Source organism: Urocampus carinirostris, chromosome 13, assembly GCF_059441175.1.
Source record: "Urocampus carinirostris isolate Australia breed hairy pipefish chromosome 13, RoL_Ucar_1.0, whole genome shotgun sequence".
Classification (NCBI taxonomy): domain Eukaryota; kingdom Metazoa; phylum Chordata; class Actinopteri; order Syngnathiformes; family Syngnathidae; genus Urocampus; species Urocampus carinirostris.
In genome coordinates, this window is record NC_142361.1 from 38373351 (window position 1) to 38400750 (window position 27400).

A 27400-nucleotide genomic window follows, 5' to 3' on the forward strand; every position below is an offset into this window, starting at 1 on the left:
CTCGATTACGTCATTGCGCGGTAGCCTTCCAATGATTCGACAATGCAACTGTTAATTGGAGGCGTTTAATGAGATTCCAAAAGACAATATAGTGTTCGCTTGCCATATTTGCGGTAAGATTTTTGCGACCTTGGTCAATCGCGTTTTCTTTTCAATCAATTCTGCAATTTTTTTGGTAGACAGGAGAATTTCAGCGTAACTTTAAGAGCACCAGGACCAATGTTCCCTGTCATTTTCCAGGGGTCTGAGCGTTCACACAAAGTCGGTGAGCAACGCTTGAAATAGCAGTGAGCAACAGCAATCCCAAGTGTGGCAACTAAGTCATTATCAAACATGTCCAGAACTTGACATCACGTTAGATTTTGAGAGTTTCCGGCAATGCAAAATTATTTTTCTCTTTTGAATGAATTGACTCATGTACTATTGCAAAGGTTGTATGGCCTACAAACGTCGTTTGTTTTTACAATTCTTTCACAAGATTTCCATTTCTTTTTTTTTTTCCTGGTATCTTTTGTCGCATAATACTAACATTTTTGGGGGCTTATTGAGTCGGTTGCACGATACACAATTGTATTTAATCACATTTTTTTAGTGGAAGTTCAATGATGGCAACAAGATGGACTTAATTGGAAATTATTTAAATGCAACACAAACTTTTTCTTCTTTTTCCCTGTTTTTTTCTCCTTTTTTTTTAAAATGCCTTTAAAAAAATCTCATTGTATTTATTTTTTTCCCAGCTGTTACTTTTTTCTTTTTGCTCTCTATTTACTTTTTTCCTTTGTTTCTTTCTTTTCTGACTTTTTTTCTGAATGTTTCCTTCTTCTTTTCTCTTCTTTTTATTTCTTTTTTTCTCAGCTTTTCACTACTTTTTCATTTTAGTATTTTTTTCTTTTTTGTTCTATTTCCCCATTCCTTTAAGTCATTTTGTGCATAATTTTACATAATATTTGGTCATGTTGGGATTAAAGAAGCAAAAACAACCTGAAGAGCTGTTTAGGACCCGAAAAAGCCGGTTCCCTTTAGTGAGTCGAGCCGAAGAAGCCGGTTCTCGACAAACTCTGCTAACTTTACTCAACTTCGTTCTCCTTCGACTCGACTTCAAAATAGCGCATTTAGGACACAACCTGTGGGGAACCCTTGTATTTTGACCTTCATGCACTGTAACTTTGACTTAAGTCGCTTCTTAATTAGTAATTTTGAGCCCTGATTTTTGTGCGCTGGCTAGATTTTCTTGTGCGCCGAGAACGTGCGAGCAGTGCGCAATTGCGCATGTGCGCAGCTTAGAGGGAACACTGGTTGGGACCCATAGATTTTTTAACATGCGAGTCCCCGGGACCCATCACTTTTTACAGGTAAAATGAACACTGCTACCTGAACAAGGGGTTTTATCATCAGGCTACTCGCTTTGAAATGAATACCTAAACTTACAATTGATTAGCATGTATGCACAGTGTTGTCAATTCCGTTTCTTCTAAGTAATTGAACAAAGAAGTATTCATTTGACAAAGTTTTTTTCTCGCAGGCCTTAATAAGCCTAAAGCTAGTTCCAGACGTCATCCAACTCAACCAACTCTTGCCCATGCTGCCACCTGGGGGTCCCGGAGCCGCCCTTTTCCTCCCCCACACTCGACGGCTGCTGCGAAGAAGCCCAAGCGTAACGTTGGGAAACGTTGAGCTCGTCGCTCAATTCCTCGTCGACGGTCGGGGTTTCCGGCCAAGGTCCATCACAGTCCTCTAGAGGTACTTCTGGAATTTCTCGTGGGACCAAGCTACCGGCGATCAGCGCATCGATTTCATTGAGACAACCGTAGACCGTGTCGGCCTGGTATCCCTTCGTCACGGGTTCCATTTTGAGCCAGAGGAGCAGTTGCTGCACAAACCTCGTTGCGATATCTTCTACCATCTTTTGTAAAAGGTAGATATCGTCTGTGTTTTCCTCGTCCGACTTATAGATGAGAGACTCTGAGAAGCGCCTCCACACTGCGGCCGACCGGACCGTGGTCCGGTTGGCGGTCATGTAATGGTAAATTTGATCCGCCAGGTCGCCGGACAACTGGTCGGCTTTGTGTTGCAGCGTGTTCAGATCGATATTCGTCTCCCCGGCTGATAGGTTCACGTTGTGGAATACCTCCTCAAGAACGGATTGAACTCCCTGGAAACTGAGCTCCGGGTCGTATACAGAGGTCTGCAGAACGCTACCTGGCAAACAGATCTCTCCTTCCCAACGCATACGCATGCAATGACAGCGGACCTTCTGCAGTTCCGAAGACAGCATTTTAAAAATCTGTTGGCAGAAGTTTAAAAACTTGCGTTTGCGAGACAATTCGTTGCTGTTGGTGCGTGTGCAGGATTCGAAGAATTCACAGAGTTGATCCTTTATTAGACCCAGGTCAAAGTGGGGGGTAGAAGACTCCTGGGCGTCTGGGTAGTGCAGGTCTTTGATGATGGTCTCTACAATTTCAGCTGCTGTTTTTTTAAGCTCCCGATTCGTTCGGAGTGAGCGCGACTCGCCATCGCAGTCGGTCCATTTGCAGAGGATTTGCATCACCGCCTCGGTGGTTTCTTCTCGGTTGACCGCGCCCGCAGTGGCGCGCTTGGAGTTATCGTTGGGTTGCCTTTGACGCCAACAGGGCCTGAAACAACGTGAGTAGGTGGCCGTCTTGCTCAAATGAACCTTGAGAGCGCCACAGCACAGCAGCACCATCTTGGCCAGAACTTCAATGTTGGTGAAAGTTCCCGGGATGTAGATCCGAGGCGACGGCCGACTGTTGGTCTTGGTGGCTTCTAACAAAATGCCATTGACCCTCCGACAGATCTCCCTCTTGAGTACGGAGTCCAGCTTTTCGGAGCGCTTGCTGGGCTGCTCTTCAACACTGAGCGCCAGAGCGAAGGTAGCGCTCAGCCCGCCTTCTATCTTCAGCTTCATTTTAGTGTCGTCCGTACTCTTCAACTCTGGGATCACGGCTCGGATGGTGTCCACGCAGAGTTTTTGGGTGATGTCGGCGCACATGTTGGCCAGTGTGACCTGAGTGGTCGAATCGATGGTCCCTGCCGCCACCATGATCCACTGCGCCGGCTGGGCCTGCTCAAAGTGTTTCTGGACCAAAGGGAGGAGGTCTTCCGCCTTGATGGAGAAGTTGTCCATCTCTGCCACTTACCAAAGCTTTTCCTCCGCCAGTGTTTTTGCGCCTTTATGATGTCGTAAGGCAGAGTAGACTACAAATGGTTGGCCTTTGTGACCAATCGGGTATTTGGGATTCTGTCATCATCAGCCGTCTCTATGTCTGCCTGCAACCTTACACAACAGTCTGTTTGAGTGAGAAAGGTGTCAGACCTTACAGAGAGTCATCAACACAGCCCAGAAATCCACGGGCTGCTCTATGCCCAGTCTGTAGGACATTGGTGTCATGACCATGAGTTTTGTTGCCCTCATTTACTCTGAGACAACAGTGAAATAACGATTTGACACTTTCTAGAAATGGACAATCTTGTTCACTGAGCCTGTGTTCAAATTTTACTCTTCGAGTGTTAATTTAACATTATTACTGACTCCCTTAAAATAAACACTGACTATTACAGAGTACCATAAAACAGAGACTATTACTCAGTACCTTAAAGTACAGCGCTAAATTAACGCGTAGTGGTACTTTGTGTGATATTTAACAACCAGATGGAACTCTTGTGTCTAATACAAATGAAATTCAGTCCTAAATGAGCACAGGGTAGCAGCAAGATGCCAGACAAACATGGCCGTGACTACTAGGTATGCAGGGTTGGGTAGGGTTACTTTAACTTGATTACTTTCAATGACTTTTGGATTACTCCAATAGCAAATATGCTAATAAAAGACCAAAGAAACTAAATATGAATCAAATGATGACTTACAACACGCGGTAAGCTTTCTCTCCTGGCTTTGATCTCTTTGATCTCCGGCAAAACTAACATCAAATGCGACAGAAACAAAATGAAAATAAAACCAAACAGCTTTGTGCCGTTCCGTGTATTCTGTTACTCCCCAAGCCTGCACAAAATGTAGTCATTTGATTCATATTTAGTTTATTTTGTTTTTTATTAGCATATTTGGTATTGGAGTCATCCAAAAGTCATTGAAAGTAATCCAGTTAAAGTAACCCTACCCAACCCTGTAGATATGGATTCCGCTATGTAAAAGATATAAATATTTCTCAACCTATGGTTTTCTAAATAGAGCTGTCCTCACTGGTGCGACCAGTAGGGTGGTGACATTTAACATGAGAATGCCATAACGACAAGCCACTAGAGCAGGCGTGTCACCGTCATTTTCAAGCACTTTTTAGAACGATCTAAGACTTTAAAAAAATTCATTTATTGCAGTGGTCTTTAAAGTCAGAATGCCAAGAGACATGGCAATGGCAACAATTTCAAGCATTTTCAACCTCTTCACCCAAAATCTACGCATTTTCCTGACCTTGAAAACAAAACATTAAAAGTCAAGCATTTTCAAGGATTTTAAGCACCCGTACGATCGTTGATGTGTTAAGATTTAAATATTAAAATGTACCGTTTACCAAATTGTTCGAATTAGTTATCTGACTCCATTAACCAAACACAATCTACATTCACCTAACAATGCGCGCTTGTTTATTGATGGAAAAGATGGACAAGAGACCGGCATTTCTATTCGGGGGCAGATTTAATTTGTTTTCTTAAAAAAATTAACTAAGTGAACTTCATCGAATTAGCCGAATTAGTGTCACTCGAGTCTCTGTCTAGCCTCCTCTCTCGTTTTTCTTGCTTCTCTCTTCGGCCCACGATTTTCCACAAGCTGGTTAGCCGGCTCCTCCCATGGGCGTGCCAGGAAAGCCCACACGCGGGCTCCACCACCTCGCCTGGATGTCTGGAAAAACTCAAAACAACTTCTCCAAACAATGCCTGCCGTCCTGCGTCAGAGTCCTGTTATCAACAAAACTATGCAAAACGTTCCGCATTCGGATCAGCGTGACCTGTCATTGAACTTAAGCCTACCCGATGATATCTTCATTGTAACTTGTATTTAATCATATAAAATCCTTCATAGTAAAATGTATAAAATCCTTCAATAGGTAGCTATGAAGGCAGAACATAAAATGAACCAAGTCAGCCAGAATTTACATGAAACTTTCCCCTCTGGACTACAAGTCCCACAGTGCTTTGCTCCTACAGCTATCCCAGATGCAGAAAACTGCACATGCACATGGAAAGTCACTCATATAAAGGATTTACTAGGAAAATTGAGGGAAGACAACATATAAAGACAGCTTGTGCTAAAAATCCAAAATGTTCAAGAGTTTTCAAACATTTTTTTATTCATTACAAAGCGAATTTCATCATCTCTCAACATTCACACCGGCCCACTCGATTCGCCACAAGTATATTTTAGTAAGTGCAGTCTCACAGGTTTGAGATTGGAACTCCAATCATTTACTCCGACGTACTTTTCTACAAACTAAGCCCAGCAGCCGTTTGAGACCATCACGCATCATTGAGACAATAGGGGAATCGAGGGTGCCGTATTTTCCAGAAACTTTAAGGCGCACCTAAAATGCCCAAATTGGCCAGAAATTGGACATGCGCCTTATAACCCAGCGCGCCTTATATACCAGAAAATTCAAGGGATAACATTTGACATGGATTTTTTCATTTGCGCTACCACAGCAGGGTTTACGGTATATTACTGTATTCCTGTAATGGTACCGGGAGACAAACTCAGGTCAGGGTGTGAAGGCATAGAATACTAGCCACTAAACCACTAGTGATATAGATAACATATGAAAAGGCATTTACGTTTTAATTGGCCAATTTAAGCACTTTTCAAGCATTTAAAAAAAAAATTTCAGTACCTTCAAAGGAAGAAATCCAACACGAATCCATTTTTGCGGTTGTTGACTTTAATGAATCTCGATCTTACTGCTAGCACATTCTTGCTATTTTGCGCTGTTCCTGTAGGCTGCTATAAACTGACATGAATTCTGCCTCAACAATGCTTGCGCAACACTGTTTTACATAATTGAGTTCAATTAAAAAAAAAAAAGAGTAGAAAATTAAACGTACTGTATGTATAAAAAGAAGGAAAAGCCAAATTTGGACTCATTTTTATGATATTGATTTTTTTTTAGCAATACTGCTAATATTTTGCTTTTTGTTTTACTTATTTCAATTTCTATTTTCTAGCTTTTTTTTTCAAGAATTAATAATTGTAAATAGTTATTTTTTTTGCATTGTGTCATTTATTTATAGCAGTGAGGAGTTATTATTTTCTTTTCTAATGTATTGTTTTGCATTTTCAGGAATTTTGTGTTGTTGTTCAACTTAAAATCTGTTTATTGTGTAAAAAGCTGAAATTGTTTTGTACCCTACCAAATGCTTTTGTAAGTATTTTAATTTATATTTCGTGTGTTTTTCAGGGATCGCCTGCAAAAGATATGAAATTACTAATTACTAAATCCTTGTGGTGAATAAAGGATTACTATTATTGATGAAATATAATAAAAATAAATAATGTTTGGGAGCTGAGCCAAAAAGAGGCAGTTTTCTAAAAAGAGCTGTCCTCATTGGTGCAACCAGTAGGGCGGCGGTGGCGCCTCACAAGACAATTCCTTGCGTGCCGGCGTCATTTTCAAGCACTTTTAAAAAATTGATTGATTGCGTTGCCCATAGAGTTAGACTGCCAAGAGACTTGGCAATGGCAACAATCTCAAGCAGTTCTCACAAAATGCAGTTTCCTGACCTTGCAAACACAACATTAAAATTCCAGGATTTCAAGCACCCGAACAAACCATGACATTTGCTTTTATCCTATCACACTATTTTTACCCACAGTACTAGAGACAAATTGAGGAGAATGGAGGAAACAGAAAGTTGTCTTGAAAGATATAAAGACACGCAAAGTCCACTTCATCATCAGATACACAAAAAATGACAATCCCTCATCGTTCGTTTTTTACGTTTATTTATATCTTTCAGGACGACTTTCTGTTGTCTCCATCCTCTAAAATTCTTCTGTAGCACCGTAAAAAATAGTGTTATGGTGAGATCAAATGGAATGCCTTTTCATATGTCATTTGTATCATTGGTGGTCAAGCTGCTAGGTTTTGGATCACTCCTTGCATTAGTATATATATAGAAGAGAGTAGGGAACCCTTTGGGCTCAATGAACCATCGAAAAATTTGAGAGTTCCACGCCATATCATTTCAAATTATCCCCCTCCCACAGTTACTTACTGTAAATGTGTTATGGCTCCCATTTATTCCTAAATAATGGTTTCAAAACAAGGTGCAAGCAAAGTTCTTATGTAAAAATGTCACAAAATACTGCAAAGGTAAGGATATCGTATTTACCTTCGGCGCAGACGCTACTGAGCGAGAGAGAAGGGAGTGCCTTGCGCTGTGTGCAGAGATCCGCCCACCTCTACCGCTCACCCAATCAAATTGCTCTGCTGGCGTTTTTAGATATTTACAGTTGGATGAGTGTGTTTTTCTTTTAAAGTATATCAACAGTGAACAGATACGGTTTATAATGAGCTCCGATTCAAAGGGGTTTTTTTAGGGGTCTGTTAGTGTGACACCCTGACTGAAGCTGAGAAAGTACCCTATATATACTGGACTGAACCATTTATCCAGTCCGTGGTGCTTCGGTTTTACATGTACCTAAATCGGAATACATTTTCCCGACTTTGGAACGTCAAGTGGAAATTTGATCAATTTTATCTCTGAGTCATGAGAGAAGAGCCACACATGTCTCGCGAGCCATAGGTTTCAGACCCTTGATATATACGGTGGCTCTTACTGTCATTCTAATGTCGTGCGCCTTATAGTCCGGTGCGCCTTATAGTGTGGAAAATACGGTAAATTTGACAACGCGGCCCAAAAAAATGATCCTGGATGAATAGATTTGCAGTGTGTCTGTTAGACTTGACTCAGGTCCAGTTTGGCCAGGTAAGGCGATCGGAAGGACCCGAGGTAAAGGCTCCCTTCGTGTTCGTGCGCTTCACTAACGTACGCCGCCACTTTCCCGTCAGGATCGTGGAAACTCCGCGAGCAGATCCCTCCGTCGTGGAGCTCGGCCACCAAACTATAGCGGGGGACCAACTTCATCATGGCCTCTTGGCTGAGGAGCTGAGAAAGCAAGAAACCTGATGAACTTTCATGGCTTTCCAGATGGAGGTGAGAAGTACCCTACCTTGAAGATCAACTTCTTGATCCAGGGTCTCTGCGATAGGAAATCCAGCATGGAGAACCCGGGGTTGGGCCGCACGGCCGACATGGCCACCCAGTAGCCGCCGGTGGAGCTCGGTCGGATGTTGTCAGGGAAACCAGGAAGGTTGTCTATGAAGGTGTCCATGCCGCCCTTGTTCAGTCCTGCCACGTGGACCCTGTTGCCAAGAGATAGAAGTGGGTCAAGCCGAATTCAGGATTACATGAATTCAACATATTTTACTGTCGATTTTTGTTGCACCGTGGCAACAACGATCCCTGGATAATAAGCAGTGTTCCCTCTAAGCACATTCTCAGCGCACAAGAAAATCTAGCCAGCGCACAAAAATCAGGGCTCAAAATTACTAATTAAGAAGCGACTTAAGTCAAAGTGACAGTGCATGAAGGTCAAAATACACAGGTTCCCCTGAAGCTGTGTCCTAAATGCGGTATTTTGAAGTCGAGTCGAAGGAGAACGAAGTTGAGTAAAGTTAGTAGAGTTTGTCGAGAACCGGCTTCTTCGGCTCGGCTCACTAAAAGGAACCGGCTCTTTCGGGTCCTAAACGGCTCTTCAGGTTGTTTTTGCTTCCTTCATCCCTAAATGACCAAATATTATTAAAAATTATGCACAACATGACGTAAAGGAAGGGGGGAAAAGAACGAAAGAATGTCTTTCCCTCTCCTTCTTTCTTGTTCCTTCTCCTGCTCATTATCTTTCTCCCGCTCCCTCTTTCTCTCTCACTCTCTGTGTCCCTCTTTTTCCCTTCTTTTGTTGCTCTTTCTTTCTCTCCCTTTGTCTTTTTAACTTCTTTTGCTCTAACTTCCTTTTTTCCTTTTCTCTTTCTCTCTTCCTACCCTTTTCGCTTTCTTTTCTCTTTTCTCTACTTTCTCTCCCTCTCTCTTTTTTCATTCTCTCCATTTTCTCTCTCGCTTCTCACCCTCTTTCTCCTTTTTTACTTTCATTCTCTCACTTCATCCGTTTCTTTTTCTCTCTCTATCGCTCTTTCTCACCTTGTCTTTCAATGTATTTCCCTCTCCTTCTTTCTTGTTCCTCCTCCCGCTCGCTCTTTCTCACTCTTTCTCTTTTTTCGCTTTCTCTCTCTCCCTTTCTCTACCTCTCTTTCTTGCTGTGTCTTTCTCTTCCTCTCTTTTTCTCTTTCATTCTCCTTATCTCTTGATCTTTTTCACTCTTTCTTGCTCTCTTTACCTCTCAGTCTCACTCTTTTACTCTGTCCCTCCCAATTTCTCTGTTTGTCTCTCTCTCTCTCCCTTTCTTATTAACTCTCTCTTTCCCTCACTCTCTTTCTCCCTCTATTTTTCTCCGTCATTGTATCTCTCTCTTTCTCTCACTCCCTTTCTTTCATTGTCCCTCTAGTCTTTCTCTTCTCCTCTCTTTTTCTTTCTCTGTTTCTCTCTCGGAGGCGCTTGTGAATGGTCAATATGAGTGGCGTTATCTACGTGTTGTTTCAGGTAAAACGAGCGGGTAGGGGGTCCCGGCACCTGCGGATCCGGGCCATGGTGGTCTCGGCCACCAGGACGGACTCCTGGTCCGGAAGCAGCTCGATGCCGTTGGGGAACCGCAGGTTGTCCATCAGCACGCTGACTTCTCGGCTCTCCGTGTCGTACTCCAGGACCCTGGCAGTAAGGGGGGGGGGGGGGGGGGGGGGACGGAAGGTGAGACCCCCCCCTCGAAAACCCCCAGAGACCCCGATTCCCCCTACCGTCCGTCGGCGGTGGCCTCCATGATGAGATGGAGGTAATCTCTACGCTGCCACCTGCTGCTGGAGGAGGTGAAGTACAGCTTCTTGCCATCCTGCGTCACCGCCAGATCGTTGATGAAGAGCAACTTCTTGCCGGCCACCTCCAAACCCCCCGGCACCAACCGAGTGGACTCGCCTGCCGCCATTTTGTTTTTGTTTTTATTTATGAAAACCCCTGCCGCCATATTGGATGGGTCAGTCACCTGTGGTAGGGTTGATCTCGAAGATGCCCAGGTAGGCATCGGCGACCAATAGGGTCCCGTTGGGCCCCACTCGGATCCCCAGGGGCCTTCCGCAGGTGTCTTCGTCCTGTGCCGAGCCTGCGAGGAATATGACAGGAACTTGAATTTTTCTTAAAGTGACAGTGTGTAAGAATTTGCCGGTAGAGGTGCTGGCAGGGTTGGGTAGGGTTACTTTAACTGGATTACTTTCAATTACTTTTGGATGACTCCAATACCAAATATGTTATGTTAGTTTTGCCGGAGATCAAAGAGATCAAAGCCAGGAGAGAAAGCTTACCACGTGTTGTGAGTCATCATTTTATTCATATTTAGTTTCTTTTGTCTTTTATGAGCATATTTGGTATTGGAGTCATCCAAAAGTCATTGAAAGTAATCCAGTTAAAGTGTCAAAGTCACACGATAGAACAAACATTCTGTCGGGGGCCGGACTAGTAGATTAAAGAGAAAGAAAAAGAGAGATAAAGAAATAATAGAAAGAGGGAGGGAAAAGGAGAGAGGGCGGGACAAAGAAAGAAAAAAGGGAGAGGGAGAGAGCGTGAGAAACAAAAGATGAAAAATCGTGAGAGAGGGGGAAAAGAAAGGGAGAGGAAGAAAGAAATCCAAAGAGAAATAGAAAGACAGAAGGAGAGAAAAGAGAAAAGAAAGAGCAAAAGGTATGGAGAGAGAAAGATAAAAGAGAGAAAAGGAAACAAGGAAGTTAGAGCAAAAGAGGTTAAAAGAGAGAGAAAGAGACAAGGAGCAACAAAGGAAAAGAAAAAGAGACACAGAGAGTGAAAGAGACAGAGACAGGAGAAAAGGGGTGGAAGAGAGAGAGAGAGAGAGAGAGAGAGAGAAATAAATACAGTACAGTGTTCGAGGCACCTGGCTTTGGCAACATCAAGATAACATATTTCAACCTGCAGCTTGTTTTTCTCTTGCGCTTCTCTGAGTGTTGTCTCGCGGGCCGGATTCAATCCCTTAGCGGGCCCGATCTGGCCCGCGGGCCGCCTCTTTGACACCTGTGAGTTAAAGTAACCCTAGCCAACCCTGGGTCCTGGTAGAACAGAGCTGGAGTATGTGCACAGGACGGAAATTCAGAAGCCACTAAATGTGAGAGGGTGTGGAAGTAAAGCGGCTGAGTGGAAGAAAGAGGAGATGGGAAGGATGATGACTAAAAGGAAGGTTGATGTGTTAAGCTAGAGCTCTTGTTGGTGATAGAAAGGAGTGGAGATGTGTTGTGAAAGGATAGTGGGATTGTGGACGCGTTCTTAAGGATGGAATAGGGCCGACAGTTGGAGTTGGTCAGACCTGCTAGAAACAACTAACAGGAGAAGCTAGTAAAATACATTTTTTTTTATACGACCGGCCCCCTGAATCACAGAACTCCGTAACATGAGTATCCAGAGAAGCTGTCCCCTTATGTAACCTGCCAGAAGATTGGACTTACACTCTATGTGGATGGACACAACAGAGGCCTTTTTTGCAGTGGGGGCAGAAAAAACAGAAATGCTCCAAAGATATTAACCAAAACATGAGGTTTTCCTTTGACAAGTAAGGAGAAGTTTGTCTCTGTACTACATGTCCCATAATACCTTGCAACATGATACCTTAGAGTTGGTCGGAACTGCTGTACTCAAGTAATGGGGGAACCTATTAAAAGAAGATGAACCAATACACAAGCTTTTTCTTTGGCAAGTAAGGAAAACTTGGCGTGGCTGATTCGTCTCTGTACTACATGTCCCATAATACCTTGCAACATAATACCTTAGAGTTGGTCGGAACTGCTGTACTCAAGTAAAGGGGGAACCTATTAAAAAGACCAGTGAAATGCAAGATAGCAAGAGCCAAAATTGATTTTTTTTAATCACAGAACTCATTGATACGAGTGTCCAGGAAGATGGACTTACACTACAAGTGGACGGACACAACTGAGGCATTTTTCCAGCGGGGGCAGAAAAAGCAGAAACGTTCCGGAGAAAACCGATACACATGAGGATTTATCTTTTGGCAGGTAAGGCGGAATTTGCGTGGATCCTTTGTCTCTGTACTACATGTCCCATAATACCTTGCAGCTTATATGTATATACGTAAATATATATGGTTCCTACTCTGCAAAAATGTTGAAAATCAGTGGTTTCCTATGGATTAACCACAAAAATGAGGAAATACTGTATATGCCATGGTCAAAAACATTTTTAGAAATGGCAACTTTGACAAATTTATTTACAAAGAAAAAAAAAGTTTTCCTAGCTTGATTGTGAAAAGACTGTTAGCTTAAGAAACAAAGTGGTGCAACCTGGGCGCACTTCCTGCCAAGCGGAATGTCGAAAGAACCAACAGAATCCGAGTGACGGTTTTGAGAAGATACAAAGCGGTTGAAATGCAGACAGTCATCAACACAGCCCAAAAAATCATCAGCTGTTCTCTGACCAGACCAGACAGGGAAAATGATTAAGGACTCCTCAATGCCTACTGGCATCCGCCAGCTCACAGGTGTCAAACAGGCGGCCCGCAGGCCGGATCAGGCCCGCTAAGGGATTGAATCCGGCCTGCGAGACAACACTCGGAGAAGCGCAAGAGAAAAACAAGATGCAGGTTGAAATATGTCAACTTGATGTTGCCAAAGAAAGGTGCCTCGAACAAAGACACTGTAGTTGTATTTATTTCTCTCTCTCTCTCTCTCTCTCTCTCTCTCTCTCTCTCTCTCTCTCTCTCTCTCTCTCTCTCTCTCTCTCTTCCTTTTCTCCCACTCTGTCTCTTTCACTCTCTGTGTCTCTCTTTTTCTCTTCCTTTGTTGCTCTTTGTCTCTTTCTCTCTCTGTCTTTTGACCTCTTTTGCTCTAACTTCCTTTTTTCCTTTTCTCTCTTTTCTCTTTCTCTCTTCCTACCCTTCACGCTTTCTTTTCTCTTTTTTCTCTTTCTGTCTTTCTATTTCTCTTTAGATTTATTTCTTCCTCTCCCTTTCTTTTCCCCCTCTCTCACAACTTTTTATCTTTTGTTTCTCACGCTCTCTCCCTTTCTCTTTCTTTGCCCCGCCCTCTCTCCTTTTCCCTCCCTCTTTCTCTTATTTCTTTATTTCTCTTTTTCTTACTCTTGAATCTACTCGTCCGGCCCCCTACAGAATGTTTGTCCTATCGTGCGGCCCCCGAGTTCAAATGAGTTTGACACCCCTGCTTGAGCTCCTTTGACTCACCGCACGGAGGTCTCCCCAACGTGGCCACGGTGTGAACCCGTCGACCAATCAGCTTCACGATCCTGCCGTCGGCGGTTCCGCTATACAAAACGTCTGCGGGCACACAAAGTTGTTAGCTCGTTCGCTAGCAAAACGTGTTAGCTCAGGTTTCGACCTCCGATATTGGCGACGGATTCCGGTCCGGTCACGGCGTCCTCGAACAATCTCTGAGCCAGTCGTAGCTTGGTGTTAGCTTGCCAGCATCCCGACATGGGCGGGGGCTCCTTCAGGCTGAGGGACGGACACCGAAATCAGCTAGCAAGGCTCCAAGGGAACATCCGCTCGGTTTTTCGTACTTACACCAGGACGTCGGGCTGGATGGGCGACTCCAGGACGAGCACGATGAAGAGCAGGGGCAGCAGCACGAAGCCCCCCACCGACAGCAGGGTGGTCCGGAACACTCGTCCGCTGTAGGTCCTGCCGAGGGACAGACGGTAATTCGAAACTGTAGCTAAGAACTGTATAATCACTGAGATCGTCTGGAAAATGTACTCTTTGGGATTTACTCTGTGTAATAGTGTTCATTTAAATCTACGAGTGTTAAATTAACACCGGTTTTACTGTGTGTTCTGGATCCCTGACTAGCTAGTGACGGTAGAAGTGTAACATCTATCCATCCATCCATTATCTGCACCGCTTATCCTCAGTAGGGTCACGGGGGTGCTGGAGCCCATCCCAGCCATCTTCGGGCAGTGGGCAGGGGACACCCTGAACTGGTTACCAGCCAATCACAGGGCACACAGGGACAGACAACTCGCTCGCTCATTCACACCTCGGGACAATTTGGACCGGCCATGCATGTTTTTGGAATGTGGGAGGAAACCCACGCAAGCACGGGGAGAACATGCAAACTCCGCACAGGAAGGTTGGTAGCTGGATTTGAACCCATGACCTCAGAACTTCAAAAAGGATCTCATTAAACTCCCACAATGCCTAAAAACATATAAACTCTTAGACGTCTGTCTGCCATTGGTCAACGACATATAAAATGCTTGTCTGCTATTGGTTTAGTCACTGCTTCATGAAGATTCTAATGGCTGATTTACTTCCCACAATGCCTAAAAACATAAACTCTTAGACGTCTGTCTGCTATTGGTCAACGACATATAAAATGGGTGTCTGCTTTTGGTTGAGTCAAAGCATCATGAAGATGCTGATGGCCGATTTACTTCCCACAATGCCTAAAAATATTTAAACTCTTAGATGTTTGTCTGCCATTGGTCAACGACATATGAAATGCTTGTCTGCTATTGGTTTAGTCACTGCTTCATGAAGATTCTAATGGCTGATTTACTTCCCACAATGCCTAAAAACATAGAAACTCTTAGACGTCTGTCTGCCTTTGGTCAATGACGTATGAAATGCTTGTCTGCTATTGGTTGAGTCACAACATCATGAAGATATTGATGGCTGATTTACTTCCCACAATGCCTTTCTCGTCATTCAGTTCAGAATCTCGTGCTCCGTAAAGACTTTGCGAGTATACTGTATTTTTTCGACTGTTTTTTTCCCTATGGTTCCAAAGCTAGCAGTGATGCTAAAGGGAGAAGCAAAAACACAATAACCATGGAAACAAAGCTCACGATTATCAAGTAATATGATGAACGCACACGAATCGTTACCCTCACTAAACGATCGACAATTGGAATAAGGAGGCAATTAGAACAACAAAGTCATGACTATCCTTGCGAGTTTAAAAATTAGTGGTAATTTTAATCTGCCGTCTTTGCTTTCACCCGCTACTCCACTCAACCACCTCGAGCCACAGAGGTCATTTTAATTTAAATTTCCTCGAACTTGTATTATTGTAAATGTACCATGTTATTTAATCATACGCGCATATGTTGTGTAATATATACCTTTTTTTTTTTTTTTTTTAATGTTTTATTATTATTTTACCTGGTGTACCGGGTGTAAATTTGATCTTGGCATTGGTGGAGACGTAGCTTATGTATTTTACATATTAATGCTACCCTGCAGTTAGTTGGCAGGTCATCAGGATAGAGCAAACTCATTTGAACTCAGGGGGCCACACGATAGAACAACTAGTAGATTAAAGAGAAAGAAAAGGAGAGATCAAGAAATAAGAGAAAGAGGGAGGGAAAGGAGAGAGGGCTGGACATAGAAAGAAAAAGAGACAAAGGGAGAGAGCATGAGAAACTAAAGAAACAGTCGTGAGAGAGGGGGAAAAGAGAGGGAGGGGAAGAAAGAAATCCAAAGAGAAATAGAAAGACAGGAGAGAAAAGAGAAAAGAAAGCGCAAAGGGTATGATGAGAGAAAGAGAAAAGAGAAAGTTAGAGCAAAAGAGGTTAAAAGACACAGAGAGAGAAAGAGACAAAGAGCAACAAAGGAAGAGAAAAAGAGAGACACAGAGAGTGAAAGAGACAGAGAAAGAGTGGGAGAAAAGGGGTGGAAAAGAAAGAAAGAGGGAAAAAGAGAGAAGTAAATACAAGTTCAGTGTCTTTGTTTGAGGCACCTGGCTTCAGTAACAACAAGTTGACATATTTCAACCTGCAGCTTGTTTTTCTCTTGCGCTTCTCTGAGAGTTTTCGCCTTTTTGACACCTGTGATAGAGTGTGCCCTGCCCACTGCACTAACATAGCTGGGATGGGCTCCAGCACCCCCGCGACCCTACTGAGGATAATCGGTGCAGATAATGGACGTATTGTATTGCTGGGGACAAAACTATGATTGGTGGGGGGACGCCCCCTCCGTCCATGCCAAAACTACGCCCTTTGGAACGCTAGGCTATTACCGTAGGTTGATCCCCGCTATACGGCAATTGCGAACTCAGAACAGATTTATGTCGTATCCCGGGGGTCTCGCGTATTATGCATTTGGGGAACGAACGTAGTCGTTTTAATAATAATCTAGTAATTAACGGTTTACTTTCCGGTTTTTATTTCTTTCAGAAAGGTTCAATTTCCTGACCCGCTGCCCTTGCGCACGCGCTCGGCTTGGTGGTCGGTGATGACGTCACGCCGGTTCTGCCTCCGGAAGCGAAGGCCAGCCGTCTCGTTCATTTTGTACGGGGGGGTTCGGTGTCGGTTCGGATCTTGGTTTAGTGGAGAAGGCGGACCGCGGATGCCAGGGAAGGCAGGTCGGCGGTGGACTTCCGGATTCGGACGTATTTCCGTGGAGTGACGAGACGTTAGTGGACAAAACGGCTTTGCGCGCTGACTCGTTGGAGTGATTGACGAGAGCTGGCTCCCTGCGGACAGCTGATAGCTGATTTTCTCTCTCTCTCTCTCCCTCTCTCTCTCTCTCTCTCTCTCTCTCTCTCTCTCTCTCTCTCTCTCTCTCTCTTGCACTTCTTTTTCTTGCTTTCTCTGTTTCTTTCCGTCTCTTGCTTTCTCTGTTGGTCTTTCTCTTTCTCTCTTCAATCTCTGTTTCGCTCTTAAAATTTCTCTTTCTTTTTCTCACTTTCTCTCTGTGCCCCTCTCGTTTTCTCCTTCTCTTTCTCATTTCGTCTTTCTCATCTCTGTCCTTTTTCTCTTTCTTTTTTATTTCTCTGCCTCACACTTCCTCTTTCTCTCTGTCTCTGTCGCTTTGTCACTTTCTCATAAGCTCTCTCTTTCTTGGCATGTCTTCCTCTCTCTCTCCTTCTTTCTTCTTTTTACTCCTCCCTCCCTCTTTTTTCATTCCCTCTCTCTCAATTTTCTCTCACTCCTTCTCACCCTCTTTCTCCCTTTTTACTCTCTCTCACTTCATCTGTTTCTTTCTTTCTCACTCTTTCTCACTTTCTCTTTCAATGTCTTTCAATCCCTCTCCTTTCTTTCTTGTTCCTTCTCCCTCTCTTTCATTATCTTTCTCCCTCTCCCACTTTCCTTCTCACTCTTTCTCACTCTCTCTTTTTCTCCCTTTCTCTATCTCTCTTCTCGCCGTCTCTTTCTCTCTCCCTTTTCTTGTTCCTTCTCCCACTCTTTCTCTCTTTCATTCTCCTTTTCTCTTGATCTTTTTCACTCTTTCTTGCTCTCTTTAGCCCTCTTTCTCCCTCTTTTATTCTGTCTCTCCCGCTGTTGCCGTTTCTCTCTCTCTCTTTCTCCCTTTCTTGCTGTCTCTCGCTTTCTCTCACTCTCATTCTCCCTCTTTTTTACAGAATAAATCAATTTCAAGCCTAATGTTTCTTTATTATCGGTAATATCATTAAAAACAAATCCGAAGCGCCGATTGAAAGCCGAAAGATCCGACTCTTTTTAATGAGCCAAGCCGAAAAAGCCGGTTCTCTAAAAAGAGACGGAATTCCCATCACGATTTCAATGACCGCGCATCCTATCAACATCCGGGCCTTTTGCTCATTGCATATGACGTTTGACCTATTTCACAAGAAAATAAGATTTATTATTTATAATGTTACAGTTAAAGAAAAACACTTTTGAATTATGAATAGCTTACATTAATCGAAATAATGATCTAAATCACGTTTTAAAATTGAAGATAATAGCCGTTTACTTTGGAGTATCGATATTAAAACCACTGACATCAATTCCGCTTTTCTTACCAATTTAGAGAATATAATACAATTGGACTTGTCGTACCAAATAAAAACAAAGAAAGATTAATTAAACTCCTTTTATATATATTTTTATATAAAGAAAAAAATATTTCCCAAAAAAATATCACAAATTCAAACCCAATAATCGAAAATAAATATGATAATCATTCCCAATGTGCACTATATAACATATTTAAGAATCACCCCTTGCGTTGAGTTAAATATGTCATAATTACTATTTTTCTTCCGAATGATTTCATTTATTTTCTGTTTTCTCCTCTCTATTTCTGCAGCACTTTCTGTTCCCTCGAAAATTGTGTTTGGAATGATGCAATGTTCCATAACAAATCATTAAAAATAATAATGTTCTAATCATGTAATTGAAATAGGAATTTAAAGAAATAGTCATAAAATGGTCATCTTTTACTACTACTAGTATATATTATTTTGTGCCACTCTCTCGTTTGCTATTTTATATTGATTGGAAAAGAGTATTAATATTTGGTAACATAAAAAAACAACAAAATAAAATACATTTTATACGACACATATTATTATTATTATTTTAATATACTAAAATAATTATAACATATATTTTCTTCTATTTAATAATTATTCTTTGTTCATATATTGTTTTTCTGTAACCATCAAAAGGATTTTCAAGCGAAAACCTCAATGTACTCCTGAAGATATATTTCATTTCTTTTGGAAACGTTTTTTTCTCTCGTAAATTCTGAATTAATGTCCAAAAATGTTTGGCTTCATTAATTAACCACCAGCAAATAAAAACACGTTTTTATAAACATATGATATATTTAGCTAAATGGCATTCGCACAAATGTCAATACAGTACACAAACCAAAATACTTTATATCAATATATTTATAAATCAATAAAAAACTATTGGGCAATTAAAAAAAAATAAAGAAGCTCTATTTATGTGAGTTATACGATAGAGATATTTTCTATAAATATCGCGTGTGTCTCCCCTTGTCTTTTATACGTATGATAGTGTTTTTATATTTATATAATATACAGTATAATGTTTACAAGTAAAGATGTAATACCTATCTGTTACACTAGAGGACGCACTGCGCTACAACTTCCATGTTCAGCCGTAGGGCACGTACTTCCGGTGGAGCGGGCAGACTTTTTGAAAAAAATCGTCTTCGGTGTACGTACTCGCTAAAATACTTCAAAAAACGTGTTGAACTTGAATTAAATGTTATTAATATGTTCATTTTTAATTTTAGACTTGACAATTATGCGATAAGAAGAAGTTCTAAAATGGAGGTTGACGGAAGGAGTACTAACGAAGCGACGGATGCATGTTAGCTTATAGCGCTAACAGTAAGGTATGTCTTTTTCTTTATCACGCAAATTAAAATGTATATACCGTGAATTCCAGACTATAGAGCGCACCTGATTATAAGCCGCACCCACCACATTTTGAGAGGATAACCGATTTTGTACGTACACAAGCCGCACCTGTATATAAGCCGCATGCGCCCATATTAAAAAATGTAACACAAACACAAAATTAACCCAAACCTGACTTTAAGTCCCGCGATTGAAACTAAATGTCCTTCATTAAAGTACACAGTCCAAAAATCACAGCCGGCAAAATGAACGGAAAATGATACCGGTGCTTAAGATTTGATGCAGACCTGCAGAGTCCGGTTCCCGTTGAAAGCAATCCAAGGAAAAAAGTGTATATTTCCAAAGGTAAGGGTGGGAAAAATATATATCCACTATTGTCCGCCACGTCCACAAACAGGTCTCACCTTTACCCCACTTCCCGTCACCCCGCGTTTGTTCCGCCCCATCTTTTTCATTCGCCCGTGCAAAACATATCAGAATAAGTGTGTAAAATAAATACAAATAAATACATTACAAAAATATACGGTTACAAATACATATTATACATGGTTACACTTATTTACAAAGAAAGACGGTACACCGAGAGAGTTTTCAAAGCTTTAATAATAATAATATAACTTTCATCCGGGCAGTTAATGGTAGGAACACGCTAGCAACACGCTCGCAACACAGTAAACGGGTCTGTAAAAAAAACATACTGTACTTGTAAAAATCACGGTAAACCGTCCTCATCTTCCTCCTTAGAACTGAAGCCATCAAAGTCGTCTTCCTCAGTGTCGTAAAGAAACTTTGTCATATAGACGTCGTCCCACGCTCCCTTATTCCAAAACACGCTAGCAACACGCTAGCAACACGCTCGCAACACAGTAAAAATTACGGTAAACCGTCCTCATTTTCCTCATGTGCTGCGTCATGTGCCTTTCTTTTTGCATTTTGCATGATGAGGGTTTGTTTACGCTCATTTCATTAATGTACAAGCCAAGAAGTTGCAGTCTTCCTCTGCGCATATATCCCACCGGTCTAAATCTTACCTTTTGTACTCGAGCGCCGCTGGCGGCCGTTATAAAAATGACATAAATTAGCCGCATCACTGAATAAGCCGCAGGGTTGAAAGTTACGGAAAAAAGTAGCGGCTTATAGTCTGGAATTTACGGTATATATATATATATGTATACAAAGCAAACACCAGTCCAAAAATATTTTCCTTTTATTGTGTTTACCAGTAATAAAAACTTCAAAATTGAATATTAGAATTTAATGTGAGACACAACGAAAACGAGACATGTAAAAAAAAGAGAGACAAACACGATTAGCTCCTCCTTACCAACCCGAAGCTAACGAAGCTAACATCACATTCACTTTGCAATTAGCCACAAGCTAATTCTTTAGCGCGTTAGCGTCCATGTGCAAACGTGGCGTCGATATTTGTTGTGGGTTGTTGTCACGGTAACCTTGGATGTCCTTTAAGAGCAGGGGTGGGGGATCTAGGGGCCGGGGGGAAATTCCGGCCCTTAGGATGCTAATTTGCGGCCTTCGTATGAAAAGTTAAAGGGACAGTGTGAAGGATTTGACCACCAGATGTCACTGTATCCTGTCGTGCAACCGAAAACGAGTAAGAATACATACTACGGAGACTGAAAGTGACCAAACGGCACTGTTTTCCTTCTCATTTTTTTGCCCAACCTTTCATAAAGATAAAAAAGAAAGGAGGATAGAAGAAAAAAATAAATGTAGAACAAAAAGACAAAAAAAGGCAGAAAAAAGAAAAGGAAGATAACAGAAATTAGGTTGGAAAAAAGGGAAAAGAGATGAAAAGAAGAAATGAAGAAAAGAATGAAGCAATTAAAAAAGGAAAAGGAAATTAAAAGGAAATTCAGGAAAAAAAGAAGAAAAAAGAACCAAAGATGAAAAAATGGCGATGTTTTTATGGGTACCCTTAGCAAAAAAAGGAAAAATGAAAGAAAGAAGAACATAAGAAAGGAGGAAAAATCAGAAAGAAAAACAACAACATAAGAAATAGAAAGAAGCAAATAAGAAAAGGAACTAGAGCAAAAAGAAGGAAGAAAAGAGAGAAAAGGAAAACCGTAATGAACAAAGAAAAAAGGGCTAGAAAAGAAAAAGGAAAAACAGAAAAATAAAGAAAAAAAAGGGGGGAAAAGGCAAAAACATAAGAAAGACAGCGGTAGCTGGATTAGCTAAATGTTAATGTTTGCTAATTACTTCAAACAATGCTTTTTTTTTTATGAATTACATTTTTAAACACTAGGAGCCACTGAATAATACACACTGTCCCTTTAAATGGGAATAATTGATCATTTTTAATTTTAGATCTTATTTTTTGGGGGGGATTAAGAAGAAAACAACCCTATTTGAGAAGAGTGGAATGTTTTTAGAAGCGCTTTTTTGTGGAAATCCTGATTTGCCCCAACCTCACTTGGACCCTAACTCCAGCGGCCCCCAAGGAAAGCTTGAGACCCCTGCTCAAGAGGATGCGGTTGTCATGGTAACGTCGCAGCAGCCCTCAGGCCCCTCAGCGTTGATGCCGGACCCCGACCTGGTTCTGGTCCTGCTGCTGTTTGGACCAGCTGGACAAGTCCATAGCCTCCTCCTCCTCGACCTCATTGTCCTCGTTGGGTTCTTCGTCCTCCGCGTCCTCCGGGTCTTTCCCCGGGGGCCCTCGGACCCCGGGCTCGGGCCCTTCGGCGTGGCAGAAGCCGTCAGGGGAGAGTTTTGAGTCCATGGGGCCCGGACAGGAAGAACTTCCGCTGGTCTTCTTGGAGGACATTTCCAGGGACTTCTTGTGCATTCCTGAGGAAAAGGGTAAGCACAGCACAAGCTTCGTTTTTAATTGTGTTCGTCCGGGTAGCCCGACATTTTTTTTCAAAAATTAGTTTGTGGTGGGGGTCAGCAACATGCGGCTCTTTGGTGGTTCCTGGCACTTTCTTTAAAACTGTTTGATAATGGAAAATTATATAGTTTCTAAAGGAGGTTTAACAAGAAACAAACAATCCTTAATATTTTCCAATGCAACCAGGTCAGGGTGTCCCTTGCCCACTGCCCGAAGATAGCTGGGATGGGCTCCAGCACTCCCGCGACCCTACTGAGGATAAGCGGTGCGGATAATGGATGGATGGATTTATAGCTTTTATTTTTTTGCGGCTCCAAACATACCGTACGCTTTATTTTTTTGGGGTCCAATCTGGCTCTTTCAACATTTTGGGTGGACACCCTTACGACTTCTGTTGCATCTGCCCGCCAAAATAAAATGTAAAAAATATATTTTTCTTGCTTTTCTCACATAATAATGCATTGGATACATCATTTTACTCATTTTAAATGTATAAAATAATTGATATAATTTTAAATTGATTTGTTGTTTGGATTTTAATATTTAATATATATATATTTCATATTTACTTTGAAATATTTATTTATATTTACATTTACATTTATATTTTCCCCGCGACCCTACTGAGGATAAGCGGTGCAGATAATGGATGAAAATGAATGAGAAAGATTTTTTTTAATTGATTTTTAAAAAATATTCTTATTTCGTGATTTGGATTTTGTTTATTTTTATTTTTCCTTTCGATCGTATTAAAATAATCACATCTAATAATCAATAGAATCAAGAGCATTTTTTTTTAATCTTTGAAATTGATTTTAAATTGTTTCATTGAAAAATATTTGTAATTAGTGATTTATTGGATTTTTAATCATTTTAAATAATTAGTAGAACCTACTATGTATACAAGATAAATCATAATATTGTCATACAAAATAATGAATAAAATAAACAAACTTTCAGATTTAGTTCGCTCATTTAATTTCATTTTCTAAAACCATTTTTATTTTGTAATTTGGATTTTCTTTAGCGTATACATTTGAACTTTTTTAAATTCATTTTTATTATTGAATCAAAAGTCAAACATTTTTATTAAGTGATTTAGATTTTATTTTAATTCTATTTTGAGATTTATTTTATGATTTTTTTTTTTAATAAATAAGAAAAATACACAGCGTGAATTATACTGATAAAAATAGAATAGAATAAAATATACCTTTATTGTCATTGTTACAAAATGGGTTGAACATATTCTGACAACAAAATTGGGCTTGGCACTCCAGTTTCACATTTAACAGTAAGGATAAAAGAAAACAAAGAAGATAAAGGAACAAAGCAGATAAGGTTATAATTTACACAATATTTATGCAATAAATAAATAAATAATAATAAAATAATGGACGGAAAAAGAATCTGTGTAATGAATACAAATAATAATATAATTAATAATAATAGGTAATAAAAATAAATTGAATTTTGACAAGTAATACAAATAATAATATTGTTAAAAAATATCGATTTTTTTTTCCAGTAAATTAGTTAAAAATACTCCTTTTAAATCAATTTTCCCGTTTAAAGGGAGGAAACGCTCCGAAGCCCTTGAGCGGAGATCCCTAAACCCCCTACCCCAACCTCCTCAAAAATGGCGGCCATTTTTGAGGGTCTGACACGGTCCAATTTCTGGCATGTGTGATGGTGCGGGTGTGGTGCGGGTGCGTGGCACTGACGTGCATGCGGCTCACCGAGCAGCCAGGGGGCGCAAGATCCCATCATGCCGTTCTTGGCCGAGTTGAGGATGGACTCGGGCAGCGGGATGGAGTGGCGCACCATGGCGCCGTACAGGCCGTACTCCGCCATCACGCTGCTGCGGCCCCAACACTTTTCCCGCTTGCGCCACTTGGCCCGTCGGTTCTGGAACCAAACCTGCGGATAGGCGTCTGGTCAGCTTCAGACCTGAAATTGAGTTTACGGGTAGCCGGTAGGTGGCGGGGGTTACCTGGATCCGGTCCTCCGGCAGCTCCGTCTTGACTGCTAACATCTCTCGGGCGTAGACGTCAGGGTAGTGGGCCTCGTGGAAGGCTTTTTCCAGTTCTTCTAACTGCTGGGACGTGAACACGGTCCTGGGGGAGTCGGAAAATGGGCGGGGGTCACCATAAGTTAAGACTTTATCACCCAGAATCAAGGGACCGACTCCAGTCTCTGACCACCCCCTAAGGGATATTTGTCGCAGAAGAACTTAAATGCTAGAAAAGTGCTATTCACACCATTATAAACCAGGAGTGCTCCTTACGTCAAGCACCATGATCAACGACTGGTCAAATTCAGCATTTTAGCATGAAAATCCTTGAAATTTTTTAAAAGATAAGCATTTTTTTCTGGTAGGAAGATCATTTTGACTTGCTCATTTTGTAAGTAGCTCATATCTATCATATATATCAGCTTTTACCATCGCCGGCGACTTTAATCAGGCATGCTTAAGGACTGTACTTCCCAAATTCATTCAATACAGAGCAATTAGGGAAAAACACTGGAACATGTGTACAGTAAGATCAAACATCTAGTTGGATCCGGCCATCTCTGTCTGTCCCTCACCCCCCTCATACACCCCTCTCCGGAGGAAAACAAAGCCTATGCAACAAGGACAGTACAAACATCTTCTTGTTTATCTCTTGGTTTTCTTTATCCTCACTGTAAAATGTGGATCTGGAGTGCCACGTCCAATTTCGTTGTCACAATATATTCAACCCATGTTGTAACAATGACAATAAAGGTATATTCTATTCTATTCTGTATGCTGAAAAGGTCCAAAATTGAAATATGTACAAAAAGCTGCCTACCCTAGACTTGCCCATTCTCCCCGCATTTCCCTGTCGTGGTTGTCCAGCAGCTCGTTTTCTGGTTATAGCTTTCTTGTTAGTCAAGTGAGAGCGGTTCTTTGAGAGAGGAGCACCGAAGAATGATTCTAAAAACCATGGAGGCTCTCCTTTGTTTTAATGGTCATGCCAGAGTCCGGAAAACCTTTGAAAGCAATACCAAAAACTCTGTTTTTCACCTTTCCTAGCAAATCTCAAAGACCCATCGGGCATGTTTTTAGGAGGGGATTGTTGTTTTTTACTGACTGGAGGATTTGAAAGCCAAGCGCACCATCGGACATGTAGGACCAGTTTTATATTTTACCACATTCCGACATGCCCCTATCAAGCTCCCTTGCAAAATCCGTTATGTGACTGACTGGCCGTACTTCGGGAGACCCAAGGGTTGGTTTTGCCCTGGTTGTTCGGGGGCTATGCCGACACGGACGGGATCGCGGTCAGTCACCTGTGGCGCCGCTTTTTCCTTTTCTGAGCCGACGAGCAGGATTTTGACTCGTTGTGGTCGGACAGAACCTCTTCATCTGTGAAGAAAGGAGGCGTAAAATGTCAGTCGGACAAGAGGCGGAGAAAAGGGGAGGCCTAAGGGAAGCAGTTGAGGACGTACCAGAGAAAGCCTCGCCACGGGGGTCGGAAACGGCCCCACGCAGGAATCGTCCGTCGGCGCTCTGTAGGAGGGGCAGGTGGGCCGGCAGGAAGCAAGGGGGTCCTCCGGCGGACCCCGCAGGCTGTTGGGCCGCCAGGCTGCAAAGGAATCCCAAACCCAGGGGCAGGGAAGCCCCCGGGAAGGAGAAGGCTCCCCCCATGCTCCGGCCCAAACCTCCAGCTCCGGACTGAGGTTCGGATGCCGCCGAGGTGGACTCCAGGCCCAGTAGGTCAGTGATAGCAAAACCTTTGGAGCGTGAGCCGGCTCCGCGCAGGCCCGACTTGTCGGGGTAGGCGGCAGATGGCGACTTGAGTTTGGAATGGTCCTGCATGGTTTCCCACGTCGCCCCGGGAGCGCCAGGGCTCAGGCCTCAAGACGACGACTAATATGGACCGGGACCGAACAGGACCCGCCCGGCCGCTCCACTCGCCCCATTTATGGGACTCCGGACATGCGGGGATCAAAGCTCTGGCCAATGGGAGGCCAGCTGGTCCTGGGGTAAGGGCGGTGGGGGGGCGAAGGGCGGGGTTGATGTCTCGTGTCAATCTGGGAGGATTAATTGCACCAATTTGAATTTTTCAATCCGATCAGGATTATTTGTGCCGCTGCTGCTGCTTGCCACTCACTAAGACTTTTTCATTTTCATCCCGTACACACACACACACACACACACTCGCACGGTGCTACTTTTATTACTGCTTATCGCTTTCATACATTTGTTTTTTACAAGTTTGATTTGGGACGTAGTGCGTCATGACATCGTGTACACGTCGTAAGCTGCCGCCGCTAAACGTTCGCGACAAAATACAAGAAGGCGAATTGGACCGAAATGAACGGAAAGACGGCGTTTTGGCGGTATAGCCAAAAAATGAAAAGTCCGGGTAACTGGTGGTACCGCAGAACAAGGCCGTTCCAAACAAGCCAGGAGGCTACCCTCGGTCCCCGCCAGATGAGCGATGCCAGCGGTCCCCTGGCATCGTGTTTGAGTGTGTTCCCGGTCGCCGGAAAAAGCAAAAAGAAGATTAGAGCAAAAATCAAAACAAGCTTCATTTTGCCTTAATTATCTGCTAAGAAGATTGACTCTAATTGCTTTTTAAAACCATTGGTGCACGCACGCGCATTCAAGCAGGTCAGTTTGCGTGCGCCTAAGTCTGGAGATGGAGGTCAGCAAAAGTTTTTTTCAGTCTGTATTTGCATTCAGAAATCAGATAAACCAGTTTATCTGCGGCTCTACTTCCTAAAGGTTATCAGGAAAAAAGAACCTGGAACAGAACCTGCTGGTGTCCTGGTCTCCACTGATGATTCCAATAACACAGAACTTCATAGTCTGCTGAGCCACCTGGAGAAACAGAGCAGGTATCCCAAAAATGTTTTCCTGGACTTCAGCTTGGTTTTAACAAAATTAACTCAGAGATCCTGGTGTCGAAACTCTCTCATCTAAGGCTCTCCTCCTCCATCTGCCACTGGATTATAGACTTTCTAACCAGTCTGTGAAACTCGGATGCCATGTCTCCTTTTCCGTAATGCTCAATACCGGCTCCTTCAAGGATATGTGCTGAGCCTTTTACCGTGAACCCTCTACACTTGAGAATCTTCACCTATGTACCTCACAAACACAATAGTTAATTTTGCTCACCACACTACCTTGGTCGGCGTTGTCTCGGATGGGGATGAGGCAGAGTACAGGGTGACGGCGGATAAACAGACGTTGGGTTCAAAAAATCATATCATACAGAACACC

The 27400-nt window shown here is 42.4% G+C and overlaps 4 protein-coding genes across 6 annotated transcripts in view; 1 reads left to right on the forward strand and 3 right to left on the reverse strand.

The window, feature by feature from the left end:
- shld2 (shieldin complex subunit 2) overlaps positions 1-27400 on the forward strand; it is a 132366-nt gene that overhangs the window by 49409 nt on the left and 55557 nt on the right. The gene's annotated exons all lie outside the window — the stretch shown is intronic.
- On the reverse strand, positions 497-3158 carry LOC148354496 (uncharacterized). The gene has a single exon (XM_088351282.1). It carries the CDS (start codon positions 3143-3145, stop codon positions 1541-1543), a length of 1605 nt encoding a protein of 534 aa, XP_088207408.1. The 5' UTR covers positions 3146-3158; the 3' UTR covers positions 497-1540.
- Positions 5299-16568, reverse strand: apmap (adipocyte plasma membrane associated protein). Its single transcript, XM_088351283.1, has 9 exons — positions 16355-16568; positions 13724-13840; positions 13539-13654; positions 13385-13477; positions 10175-10291; positions 9933-10107; positions 9712-9846; positions 8198-8390; positions 5299-8133 (listed from the first exon to the last, which is right to left on the reverse strand). Exons 1-9 carry the CDS (start codon positions 16444-16446, stop codon positions 7924-7926), a joined length of 1248 nt encoding a protein of 415 aa, XP_088207409.1. The 5' UTR covers positions 16447-16568; the 3' UTR covers positions 5299-7923.
- On the reverse strand, positions 20488-26080 carry vsx1 (visual system homeobox 1 homolog, chx10-like). Of its 2 annotated transcripts, none has more exons than XM_088351285.1 (5): positions 25621-26080; positions 25462-25537; positions 24140-24263; positions 23886-24066; positions 20488-22106 (listed from the first exon to the last, which is right to left on the reverse strand). In XM_088351285.1, the coding sequence occupies exons 1-5, from the start codon at positions 25988-25990 to the stop codon at positions 21829-21831; spliced, it is 1029 nt and encodes a 342-aa protein (XP_088207411.1). In that variant the 5' UTR covers positions 25991-26080; the 3' UTR covers positions 20488-21828. The 2 variants fall into 2 exon arrangements, with proteins under 2 accessions (XP_088207411.1, XP_088207410.1); XM_088351284.1 differs by having other exon boundaries at positions 23871-24066.